The sequence below is a fragment of the Muscardinus avellanarius genome, assembly GCF_963383645.1.
Source record: "Muscardinus avellanarius genome assembly, chromosome: 2".
Classification (NCBI taxonomy): Eukaryota; Metazoa; Chordata; class Mammalia; order Rodentia; family Gliridae; genus Muscardinus; species Muscardinus avellanarius.
Genome location: NC_137787.1, coordinates 199457885 through 199471152, shown reverse-complemented (window position 1 = coordinate 199471152; position 13268 = coordinate 199457885). Strand labels below are relative to the sequence as shown.

The following is a 13268-nucleotide window of genomic DNA, read 5'->3' as shown; positions in this document are numbered from 1 at the left end:
ACTGGAAGATTTATTTTTAAGATTAAAATTATTGATTTTCTTTACTATCTCATCAGTGCTCTTTAGAAAATACTCAACTGATAATGTGGCAAAGCCGACATAATTCCAGATATTCTGATGAAAGCTGATCATTACTCAGATAGTCAATTTTATTTTTAAAAAATCTGCAGCCAGGTGTGGTGGCATATGCCTGTAATCCTAGTCCTTGGGCAGTTGAGACAGGAGGATCACAGGTTCAATTCAGCCTCGGGAACTTAGTAAGGCTCTCAGCAACTCAGTAATAATTTTTTTTGGAAGTAAAGTAAAAAGGGCTGGGGGAGTTGCTCAGAGGTAGAATGCCTCTTGGTTCAATTCCCAGTAAAACACACACACACACACACACACACACACACACACACACACACACACATACACACACACACACCTGGATTCTCAGCTCAAATATTTTTATATTTTTATGAAGATGTTTGACATAAAAAATAAGCTGCAAGCTCATCTAAGATAAGAATATTGTTGTTGAAGCAATGATATTTTAATGTATTGTTAACAATCACTTTATAGTTGTTGGTTTGAGTAGCACTTTGAATGCAATGCCACATCTTCTTAAAAGATAATTGCTTAAAGTAATATTTAAAAATATGATACTATATTCTCTTCTAGCAATCATCTCTATTTCTAAAAATACTGATGTTTTTGTTTTCTCTTGAGCAATCTTTATTCTGGTGAAATTGCCAAGGCCAAGCCAAGGAGCACGGACATGAAGTCTGTGGTGGGGGAAAGCTGGACTCGCTGTGACTTCAGCATCGTCTGTACTAAACGCAGCTGGGTTGCACGGAACCCGGGTGCTAGCAGAGTTAATGGCATGCCAGAGGCGCTTCGCAGTTCTATCTCCGTGTCGTGGCCAGGTCTCATCTTCTATTTTAGCCAAGGTCAAATGCAGGAAACACACCAACCTCTTTCAGCAGACTTTAAATCACTACCACCTGATCGCAATTTTAGAGCACCACACATGAGTCACGTTTATGGTATCCCACTTTAAACTGATAGCTTGTTTGGACATTCTTTTCCTTTTTCATTCTGGAAACATGCAGCAAATCAGAGTTAGTTGCAAGAGTGGAGAGAGGAGGCTGGTAGAGGTGGGAAGCGTATTGGTCATGACCGCGTGGACACTCGTCCTAACTTGCCGTCACATTTATGGCACAGGTGGACACGCCGCGTCCTTACCTGAGTGTTGTGACTCTCCCGGTGTCTCTGAAACGACGACATCACCGTGCCGCTGCCACACAACCTGGAGTATCCGTCGTCATCTGGTAAGCCTGCGGAGGACAACACCGAGGTTTAGGGGTCCGCCTTCCTCCACGTGACTTTTGTACTTACAGTAATAAACTAACATCATTGTATGTCGTGGGTTGAAACGTCCGTAAACACTCTTTGAATGATAAAATTTTGCAGTGGAACCAGGTAATACAAGTATTGCCACAGTCTCACGTAGTAAAAGAGGAGATAAGCTGACAGGGGAGACAACATGATAACAGAGTGATACATCATACTAGCACAAAAGTGAGCCCAGAAAATCTGCAGGGGACGAGAGGCTGGTTCCTAGAGGATAGTGGGTTGAGAAGCTCAATGGGGGGGGAGCACATGGCCAAGGAGGGGTAGCCCACTGGACGGCCACAGAGGTGGAGGTGGAGTGAACCTCGGCTCTAGGTATGGGGGAAAGAGAGGGCACTAAAGCCAGAAAGGAGGTGCCCAGTGTGGAGGCTGCTGATGACCGCTAATACACAAACCAGGGAGGAGGTGGGCGGGGCCGCAGGGAAAGGCAAGCTGCCACTTGGCACGTGTGGATTGCTAGCCACTTACACGGGGTCACTTGTGAGCTTAAGGCACTTGACATGCCCTTCCCCAAGTGACACAGACGTCCTCACGAGGCACCAGGAGACTTTACTAATGATCCTTCAATAGATGCCACCTTTCTCAGCCTCAGCACCTGGGGCCGTATAATGCTCTTTTGTGGGGCGCTCCTGTGCACTATGGGGTGTTTCTCAGCATCCCTGAAGTCTTCTCCTCAAGTACTGGCACCCTGATTCAAGACAACTCAACATGTCCCCAGACACTGCTATTGGAACCTGAGGGCAAATCTATTTCTGTAAGATGTTTGAGAGCCATCGTGATGGGGGTCATGTATTGCCCCAAGTGACTGTGAATAAACACAGATAAAAAGGGAAATAACTGCCCAATTGAATGAACTTTATCCAGAGAACACTGAATACTAAAGCAATTACTCCTCTCTCATCTGAAAACATAATTAACTACACAGTTTCATTGATTAAACTTACACATGATTTCTAAATTAAAAATCATTAGAAAATCACTGCACATTTTCCCAATTATCAAGGAGAGTTAGTTCCTCGGGGAAGTCTGAACAATCCTGTGAACACCAACAGGACCTGCTGATTGATCTTCTGGTTACATGTACAAATATCTCCCTTTGAAAGGCTGACTTCCCTGACACAGGGCAGTGTTGGCCAGCATGAACTCAAGGACACGTCAGGACGGGAGCCTGGGGATCTAGGATGGTCCTAGCCAGTGTGGTAGCCTGCTGAGCCAGAAATTGGGCAGGGAGTGCTTGACAGCAGAATATAGAAAATATCTCAGGGAGCAGTTGGTGTTAGAACAATTCGGAATCCAGAGAGGCAGAAGGGAGCCCAGAGGCCTTAGACACTGTGATATGGCATTCCAGGAAACTAGATAAGCAGAAAGAAGGCAAAACCAAAACCAAACAACCAAAAATCTGGGAATTCATGTGAAGGAGCCCCTGGGAGAGGAGTTGCTGGGATGGGACAGAATAGGGTGGTCTCAGGGTTCACTGAGCAGCAGAATAAAAGTCCAGTTGGCCTGATGTCTGGCCAAGGCAGGGGAAGAAAACGGGGAGCATTTCTCAAAACTAAATTAGAAATAAGAAATTTGCTCTTAGAATCAAAACAGAAATTCAGTGTACATTATAAGGGTACAAATGCAGGAACCAATCGACAACACAAGGCAGATACAACCGGGAAAGCTTCCTCAGCATGCTCTGAAGGAGCCTCCTGGCAACAGGAGGAGGAGGAGCGAGGTCTCCACTTGGAGGAGCTCGTGACCCCAAGGCAGCAGGAAGGACTGGGTTGAGGAGGCAGGGTTCACGCTGATAGAAGAGATTCAACAAAGCTTCTTGCTGCCACCAACACACCTGGGATTCCAGGTTAAGAAGAATACTGAAAGTTGAACCAACCAAGAAGGGTGTGCCTGGCCGTGCGCCCCGCCAGATAAGGCAGGGAGTATCAGGCTGCCCTTGGCCAGGGGTGGCCAGTGAGATGGTGTGGCCCCAGAAGGGGACCAGAAAACATACTGGAAATGATCATCTCAACCCTTCACTCCCAGCCCTGACTCGCCATCCACACTGGAGAAAGTTTAATTACATTTCTGAAGTCTAAACTAGACACGATTTCTTATGGCTTGAAACCCTTTTTTCCAGAAGGAGGAATAGGGCAAGGCTTAGTAGCTGCCCAAGATCTTTCTTTTCCTGCAAAGGTATCTTCTGTTGCTTAAAATAGACAAATGCAAACCGCTCCAGATGGCCAAGTGGAGCCTTGCTTCCTTTACTCTGGCCTTTGGACTCTGCTTTGGACAACAGCATGAATTCCAGAGAATCTGTATGATTCTCATGAACAGACAGAGGTTGTAGGGTGTGTATTTAAATGTATTTCATGGGCTCCAGCCAGAGGCTGCCTGGCCAGCGCTGGGGACCTGGCCTGGGGTGCAGCTGACGGAACCCAAGCGTGGGATCCCTGGTTCTGTGTGCTTTGCTCCTAACTGCACTGAGCTAAACATATTGCCAGAGTCGATGCAAGCACGCAGGGGGCTGGATCTGCAGAGGCTCTCGCTCCAGGCCCGCCTCGGAGCCAGCCTTTCATCAGCACAGATAACCCCATCTGTGCATGGAGGGTGAACAGAAAGCAAATAAAAAGAAGGCCATCTTCACAGAAAGAAAACTGCAAACGCAAACGTAATGACTGTGTACTTTAATTGCCATTTTTTCCTGATGCTCAGTGATAAAATGTCTATTTATCGAGCAGCCAGAAAGAAAATCATACTGATCATAAAATGTCCTGTTGGAAATTTTTTTATCTTTATTTCCCCACAAAACAAACATCTTTATATTCACAATATTTCGTTTGATATAGCTAGAACATTCTAACACTAAAAACTGCTCTCTAATCTAGTGAAAAACAGCCGAAGTCCAGGGAATAATTAAGTATACCAAAAAAATCCAAGTCTGTGTTCACATTGGTGAAAAGATGGCAGTTAAAGTAAGTGACAGCTACAATTACCCATGCAACTATACTTCAGCAAATGAACAAAAAGATCATTATTTCTGGGACGCAGAAGTAGCACGCAGATACTGGCATTCAAGACAGAAGCCGTTTCCTAGAAAATAACACCATTTCTGATTCTATTAGAACTTTAAGTTATTTTAAACAGTTCCTCTAATCCAGAGCTTTTATCTAGGAAGGAAACAGACTGTCCTGTATGCCTTAGGATTCTGTACTAATAACTTCACTGAGAATTGCTCTGCTCACATAAGCATCCTATGTTGCAGGTATGGAGACCCACTCCATTTGCCCCGAGGCGCGGGTCCCTGGCTCTGCCCTGTGCACAGCCCCTCCTGGCTCCTCGTAACCCGCGGCACTGCTTCAATGGCAGATGCTCGCTGAGAGGCTGTGCACGCAGGGCGCAGCCCGGATGTTCTAGTGATGCTGGGGAAAGCGTCAGGCATGTAGAGAATCATGGTCTTCACAAACGTCCATCCCCATAAACACATCAAGTCACTCTGAGAGACTGCATCCCCTGACTGAAATCATTTTTCTTCTGTGCACATAACTCTTGAGATTTTCCAGGGATCTTCACTTAATGACAGTATGGTTCCGGCTCTGTTTAAAATCCCTGTAAGCACATGAGGGAGACTGTGCTCCAGGGTGTGGGCCCGTCCAGCCGTCCATGGTCCAGGCAGAAGTGGAGAAGCCTCCTCTTTTTAGAGACTTATTTTCCTGTTATTAAGTTCAAAGAGCGTATTCTATGGACATTGCCATTTTGGTCTAGAAAATTTTTCGTTTGTTCAGTTGGTTTTGGGGTTTAATTTTTAGTGTAAAACTCATGGCTTCTTGTGTTAAATTTTCTAGGACCCTCTCCCAAACCTTAGCTTTTGTCTCTTCATTCAAAACACAGATAAATGAAATGTTTTGGTGAGAGGACCCTCCCTTCCTCCCTACCGCCTTCGTCCCTTCTTGTCTCATCTTATTTACACTGTACACACTGCTCCCCAGCTTGGGTGGCGTCCCCTCCCTAGGACCTGCTCTCTGTCACCCACGGCCACATTCATGGCCTCTGTCACCCTGGCAAGAGGAGCACCAGGCCTGCGCATGCTTTTAGGAAGCTTTTCTTTCTTCGAAGAACCAACCCAGGGTTTTTTGTTCCTTTTATATTTTAGTAGTTATACTTTTGCCTTTATTATATTTTTCCTTCTACTTTCCCGGTGTTTGTTTTTTGGTCTTATTTCTACCTTCTTGACATTTTAGCACTGGTTTGCAGCCTTTCTCCTCTCGTCAGACACACAGTTGGCCATCCTCTTCCCTCTGTGAGGAGACTCGCTGCGCCCCTCGCGTTCATCCTGGTTTCATGGGTGTTTGTGAGACTACTTTGGTTTTCGTTGATAGTGTGATTTTTCCCTCCTGAAGCCCACTGGTAATCTAGAGAGGTACTTCTTTTCTCCTTCATCTGGACAATGAACAGGAAGTATCACCAGTGTGCAAATAACACCAGGTGCAGGCATGTTGCGAGAGCGCCCCCACCGGCCCCTCCCAGCCCTCTCCAGCCTTGTCCCGGGCTCTGGCACACACTCCTCTGTTTTCTGTCCCTTTCCCCAAAAAGCCACCGAGGCAGAGTCACACTTGCCCTCTGACGTTTTCACTTCCTGCAATGTGTTTGCACCTCGTGTTACTGGCACAGTACTGTTCCTGCGTGCGGACCGCAGAGTTCATGCCTGGGTTGGAAACCTCTCCAGCCCTCGTCAACAAGCGCTGTCTGGGCCCACGCATGAAGCCCCTTCTCTCCCCCAAGAGCCAACGACCCTTCTCACGTGTCCTTATGTCTTTAATCCATTTCCCAGAATTCATTAAAGCACTTGTCTCCTGTATCATCTTCTGCATCCCTTTCTGACTTTGCTTTGTTTTAAACAACGGTGTCTAGTTAAATTCAATTCTATTCTCTCTCTATTTCATTGTATCCTTTATTATATTTCATTTTATTACCAGGTATTTTTCTTTCAGAAGTTTCATTTGATTGCTTTTTGACTTCCCATTCGTACTGACTTCTTGTTTTATCTCTATGGGGCAGGTAAATATACTTTTCAGGTGCACATCTCTGACCTCCTCTCCTTCTAGCCCCTGCGGATAGGCTGCCATCACTGCTCTTTGTGGGCGCTGCCCCTTCTTATTTTGGGTTCTTCTATGTCGGGTTAGTTTGATTGTGTGTTGGACTTAGTGTGGTTTGTAAGCCAGCTTTGGAGCCGGGGCTGCTATTCTTCTCCTTGGGGTAGCTTCACAATCCTCTCCCGGGTGTCTGTGGGCCTCGTCACTCCCGGAGCATCTCAGTCCAGCACTGGGCCAATTCACGCTCAGGCTTTGGAACACGTTGGGAGGCCCAAGACTTGGACTCCATCCCTAGAACCCTGACAGGCAGAAGCACACCTGTGCTAGCGAGGCAGTGCTCCCATGTCCCTGGAACAAGGCCTAGTCCTCCTTGACTGGACTAATGTCACCTCTGGTCCACACTTCAGTCCCTTCCAGTAGCTCTCCATCGGGAAAGTTCTCCAGTGCCTTTAGTCAGACTAAACATAAACATTTGTCTACCTCCTCTGGGTGTTCTCTGGATTTTACTGTCTACTATTACTAAAAGTTGTAGGCTTATCTGTTTTTGTTTTTATGTTCAAGAGAAAGTATTTGTTTATACAGTTTTGGATACTTGAAGCCAAGTCAGCCTCTACACTTGTTAACAAACTTCAAACACCTCAAGGCAGTGAGGCGTTCACATCCATTCAGTGTTATTTCCTTCACATTAAAAAAAAAAAAAAGTTTTAGCCAGGCATGGTGGCACATGGCTATAATCGCAGGATTTGGCAGATTGCAGGTCCGTGGCCAGCTTCAGCTACTTAGTGAGACCCTGTTTCCAAATAAAATAATAAAACAGGGCTAGAGGTGTAGCTCAGAGGTAGAATGCTCCAGTGGCACACACACACTGGGGCGCACGTGCGCGCGCGCGCGCACACACACACACACACAGTTTTTTTTAATAGAAAATTTTGGTAGCGCATCCATCTCTTGCTTCTCAGTTTAAACTCGTTTCACGCTGGTTCTTATGGATGAACACGGTGTCACATTTCTGAAAAGTCAACCAACAGTCAGTGCAATTTTAATTTCTGAGCCTCAGCACCAACGCACTGGCGACCACATCTAGGGCACGAGTTGCGTTCTATATTCTATTTTCCAGTTATAAAGCCTGCTCCATTTTATGTTTTGAATTAATTCTTCCTACAAAGTTAACGCAGGCTTAAAACTTCCATCCCTTCCCTCTGAGTTTAAAAGTGCTTACCATTTGAGCCTGGGTTTCCATTTTCAGCAGTGATGGCACTAGACAGTGAATGGGGTAACTGAATTCCATGGTTATTGGCATTTCTATCTTGAGACTCCAAAGCCATTTCTGACGCAGCAGAATCGTCCCGGCTAGTTAGGTTCATGTTAGTTTCAAAACCTGAAACCAATTTTAGAAAATATTACTGTTACATGATAAAGTGTACCAAAAATAGCTAGAAGATTGGAAGAAGATTTATCAAATTAAAAGTGAATTATGTTTAAAATAAATAGTAATTCCAGCCGGGCGTGGTGGCGCACGCTTGTAATCCCCGCGCTTGGGAGGCAGAGACAGGACGATCGTGCAGGTTCGAAGCCAGCCACGCTGGCTTAAGAGACCCTGTTTCCAAATTAAAAAAAAAAATTATATATATATATATATATATATATATATATTCTGGGAGTGTAACCCGGAGGTAGAAGGGTTTCCAGGAACCCCAGTACCACCAAAAAAATAAAAAATAAAAATAAAAAATAAAATAAATAGTAATTCCTAATCAAATTTATGGGTTTATATAATATTTATCAAATTTGCCACAACCTTTTTAAACATAAAGAAAATCATTAAGTAGTGCAAATTAATTTTATAAATTATCATTTTAAGCATATTTATAGAGAATTATTTATTTTTTCTTTTTCTTTGTGGTGTGAACCCAGGAGTAATCTATCTCTGAGCTATAGACCTAGCTGTTTTTATTTAGAGTGGGACAGTGTCTCACAAAGTCCCCAATCCCTGGCTTGGAGTCCGCGATCCTCCTTTCTCAGCCTCCCAAGTATTGTGAAAACAGGAATGTCCCGTCACCCCTGACTTATACGGAATTTTGATGTCATAGATCAGATAACTTGTCATAGCATTGCCCATTTTAAGAAGGCAATACATTAATATCAGGTGTTTGCTGTTTTAGATTCAATAGTAAGGCAATACTATAACTTTTAAAAATAAGAAATATGAGCCAGATGTGGTGGCGCATGCTTGTAATCCCAGCATTCGAGAGGCTGAGACTGGAGGATCACGGTTCGAGGACAGCCTCAGCTACTACTTATTGCGGCCCTTTGCAACTTAGTGAGACCCTGTTTCAAAATAAAGAATAAAAAGATAGGGCTGGGGGTGTCGCTTGGAGGTAGAATGCCCCTGGGTCCATCCCCAGTACTGCAAAAAAATAAAAAAAGACGTATATTTTCAACACGAATAAACACATTTTATTATCCATTTTTGAAAACTAAACTTCATGTACACTATAGGGCATTCTGAACACTAACGCATTCCTTAAACAGTCGGTGTGTGCTCTGCACCGCACGTTCGTAGATGTGTGAACACAGGCATTTAGCCAAACAAAGGCTCCTTAAAAACTCTGCAGTCTGTCAACAGATGCCTCGATTGAGAAAATGTGGTCTAGTGCACGGGAATCCTACTCAGCCATGAAGAGCACAGCGCGCACGCCTCTCCAGGAGCTGGAGGGGACTGGACGGCCTCCCGCTAAGGGAGTGAGCCCGTCCCAGAGAGTCAAGAGTCCTGTGCTTCCTCTCATATGTGGAACTACAGGAACAGAAGCAAGACAGAGGAAAGAGGCCAGTGGAGTCTTGAAATGGGGCTGGGAGAGGGAGCCAGGGAGGGGAAACGGCATCAGGGGAGGCAAGAGCCCAGATTAAGGGGTCACGGCCGACCCCAGGGCACGCTGAGGGACCGGAGCGGGAGGCGGGCGGACGCTTGTATCACTCTCCATCTCCAACATACCAATAACAGTATTTACAAGCCGTGGAATATTGATACAGTAAAATACAGCAAATGCTCCGGCCCCTGAACACGGTCTGAGAGACAGGCTGTCCCAGCTTCCGCTCAGTCCTCAGACAACGTCCACACGTGTCCAGTGTGCGGACCAAGCCCAGCGGCCCCTCATGTCGGAGGCGCCTGCCCCTCCCCTGCGTGGGTTCCTCGCTCACTGCCCACGTGCACCTGGACTGACTCCTGCTTCACAAAATCCTCCAAATCTCCAGCCTCTGGGTGGCTTCTGACTGAACCTGAGGCTGCGTGTTCTGGGTCTGTTCGTCTTACTGGTACACAGCGGATTCTCAGTGTCTTAACGTTAAGCCTTTCAAAAGTTGTAGGCTAACAAGTTGCTCAAAGGGGATAATAAGCTTGATTTGCATTATTACATTTTGCTTATGGCAGGACAGGGTGCTCTCACCCCTGACCCAACCACCAGGCCCCCAAGGGCAGAGGTGGTGTTCTGCTTTGAGGTTACTCAGAGTCACAGCCGGAAGGAGGTAGAATCGAGCTCTGACCCTTATATCCTTATTACTGTTCTTTTTTTTTTTTTTTTTTTTTTTTTACCAAAAGACAAGTTAAATTTCGTCATTCCATGCTTAAACTCTTGAATGAATTGCTATTGTCTAAACTCTAAAGGAGGAAGGAAGCCAGGCGTGGTGGTGCGTGCTTGTGATCCCAGTCCTTGGGAGGCTGAGACAGGAGGCTTACAGGTTCGCGCAGCCAGTCTTAGCTACTTAGTGATGCCCTCTCTAACGTAGTGAGGCCCTGTTTCAAAATAAAGAACAAGAAATAACACTGTGGGTTTAACTCCGAGGTAGAATGTTCCTGGTTCAATCTCCAGTACCTACTCCCCAAAATGGGAAGAAATAAAGGAGGAAGAAGGAGGGAGAAAGGCAGAGGAAGGAAGGAGAAGGAGAGGGGAAACAGCAGCCCTCCAGCCTGACTCTCAAGGCTGGCCTTGACGCCGCCCTTCCCAACCCTCGACCCTCTTCTCTCTGTGACACTTTCTCCTCTGGCTCCTTGGGGTCTACAGCACATGGTACTACAGGCAAAGGGGCGGATCCCAGTGCTCCACCTGGACACACGTCCCAGTGCTGTGGTGTGCACGCCATGCCCTCTGCCTGCAACCTGCCCGCCATGTGCCCACCAAGTCTTCCCACCCGTTGGTCAGGGCCTTGGCCAGGTCACCTGCAGGGGGCGCTCAGAGACATTCACAATCTCACCGAGATTTCTCTGCCCAGAAAGGACCATGTGGAAAAATCTAGATATAAAAAAAGCACGGGGTTGATAAAGTGAAGCCAAAAAACGATCAGAGCTTCCATTAAAAGTTTCCAAATAGCCAACGCATTCTTCAGCAAAAAGAACAAAGCAAGAGGCACTGCGCAACCTGGCTTCAAAATATGCCACAAAGCCAGCAGAATTAAAACAGCATGGCACTGCACAGAAACAGAAACGCAGCTCAGAATGGAGAGCTAAGGAGTACAGACACACACGGGGCCGAGTGACTTGCTGCAGGGTGATCAGAACACGCTTTGGAGAAAGGACGTCCTTCCAAAAACTGTACTGGGAAAATTAGGTACCCACAGACAGTAGAATGAGACCAGATCTCTGTCTCAACAACTACAAAAATAGCTCAAAATGGATAGAAGAGAACTTCCAGAAAGAACACAGGGGAATACTTTATACCCTGGGCGGGCAAGGAGTTTTAGACAAGACCCAAATAGGACAGAAAACAAGAGCAGCACGAGACACACAGGATTGCATCAAACCAAACGCTTCTACACGGCAAAGGAAATGATTATCTGAAGGAAGAGATACCTGAGGAAGGGGAAAATGCTTGTGACTGGGCCTGTGACAAGGCGCAATTTCAGAAGACACGGGGGACTCAGAACTCAAGGGCGGTAAGCAACCTGGCTAAAAGGTGGGCAAGAGACCTGCACAGATGTTTCTCCAAAGAAGACATGGCTAGCACTCATCATCAGCAAAATGCACATCAGAACCACAAGGGGGTGTCTCCTCCATCCAGCGAGAAAGCCACGACCAAAGGTCAAAAGGTGAGCAGTTCTGATGAGGACTCGGAGGAGGTGCTGATGTGAGTTACAACAGCCCGACGGAAAGCTATGTGAGTCTGCAAAGCCTGTATGTCGGTTCCTGAAATTATTACAGGTAGAGCTGGCGTATGATCCAGCCACTCCAGCACTGGCTGTGTATCCAAGGGAAATGAAGTGTGTGTGTGTGTGTGTGTGTGTGTGTGTGTGTGTGTGTGTGAGAGAGAGAGAGAGACAGACAGACAGACAGACAGACAGACACAGAGAGGGGCATCTGCATGCCCATGTTCACTGAGACACTATCCACAATAACCAGGAAGTGGAAACAGCCTACATGTTTATCTATCGGCTGAGAACTAGTAAAGAAAATGTGGTCCACAGACACACTGGGGTAGTAAGCAGCCATAACAAAGGATGAAGTTACAGCCTTTTCTACAACAGAGATGTAGCTGTAGGTCATTATGTTAAATTAAATAAGCCAGGGACAGAAAGAGAAGTGCTGTATAATCTCTCATATGTGGGATCTAAAAACATTGATCTTATAGGACTTGAGAGGAGAACGGGAGTGACCTAAAGCTCGGGGTTTAAAGAGAAGGGAGATGGGATGGGGCAAGCTTAATTCAAGGGTACTAAGTTACATTTAGACAGGTGTTAGAAATTTTTTGTGTGTATGGTACTGGGGTAGAACCCAGGGGCTTTCTACCTCAGGGCTATACTCCTAGACATATTTTATATTTTATTTGGAAACAGGGTCTCACTAAATTGCTGAGAGCCTCACTAAGTAGCTGAGGCTGGCTTCGAACCTGTGCGATCCTCCTGTCTCAGCCTCCCAAGTACTGGGATTACAAGCCTGGGCCACCACGCCCGGCTAGTGTTAGAAATTCTGATGAGCTATCACACAAGTAAAATGACTACTGATGTCCTGTGAATTTCTTAAAGCTGGAAGAAAGGATTTTGGATGATTTAGCCATAAAGAAATAATAAATGCTTGAGGAGACAGATGCATTTAATCGGATCTAAACATTTTACAGTGTACGCATGTACCAAAATGTCTCATAGCACCCCAGAAGTGTGTTTAATTCCTATGGTTTTTGCATATCCATCAGAATACATTTAATTTCAAAATGGCCATGGCTTCAAACAGCAACTAGAAGGCTTCCTATTTAAATGACCCATGGGTCATTGTGGTTGCTTGTTCCCTTGTACATGAAAAAAAAAAATAGACAAAACCTGAGTACAGCTAGCATGTGTAGAGTGTGGCTAAGGTGGGGAGCGAGGTGGATCTGAGCGGCTTTAGCTCCCGCCAGTGAGCAATTCTGGAACAGGCTGAAACTGAGAAGCTGTGATTCTGCTGCGTGAGTCATCAGGGATTGGGGCAGGGTGGGTCAAGGCCATGTCCCCAGGAGGTGGCACTTCTACCCAGGGAAGGAGGAGAAGCAGGTGTGCGCAGGCGTGAAGACCCCGGGGCAGGAAGGAGCTCACTCCTTGAAGGAACCAGGCAAGAGCATCCTAAGGAGTCAGGCACTTGGGAGCCCAGGAGTGCCAGCGTCCAGCCAGGAAGGATGGAGACTTTGTTCTGAGGGAGTGGAGGTTACTGAGAGTCGGGAGTGCCGAGTTACCTGCAGGGTCCCCAGAGATGGTGGTGGTGTATCTCGTGGCAGAAGGAGCATCATTGGAGACACTCCTGGACACTTGGTATGAGATGACCCTTCTTCATAACAGATTTCTACC

General features: G+C 46.2%; 1 protein-coding gene across 1 annotated transcript in view; it reads right to left on the bottom strand.

Annotated features, from left to right (window-relative positions):
- The window catches only part of MYO16 (myosin XVI), a gene marked incomplete at both ends in the record, with an annotated part of 497659 nt that overhangs the window by 24399 nt on the left and 459992 nt on the right, over positions 1-13268 (bottom strand). The window contains 2 exons of the mRNA XM_080689777.1: positions 1225-1316; positions 7684-7842. Coding sequence (XP_080545903.1) covers positions 1225-1316; positions 7684-7842 — 251 coding nt within the window. The remainder of the gene's footprint in view (positions 1-1224; positions 1317-7683; positions 7843-13268) is intronic.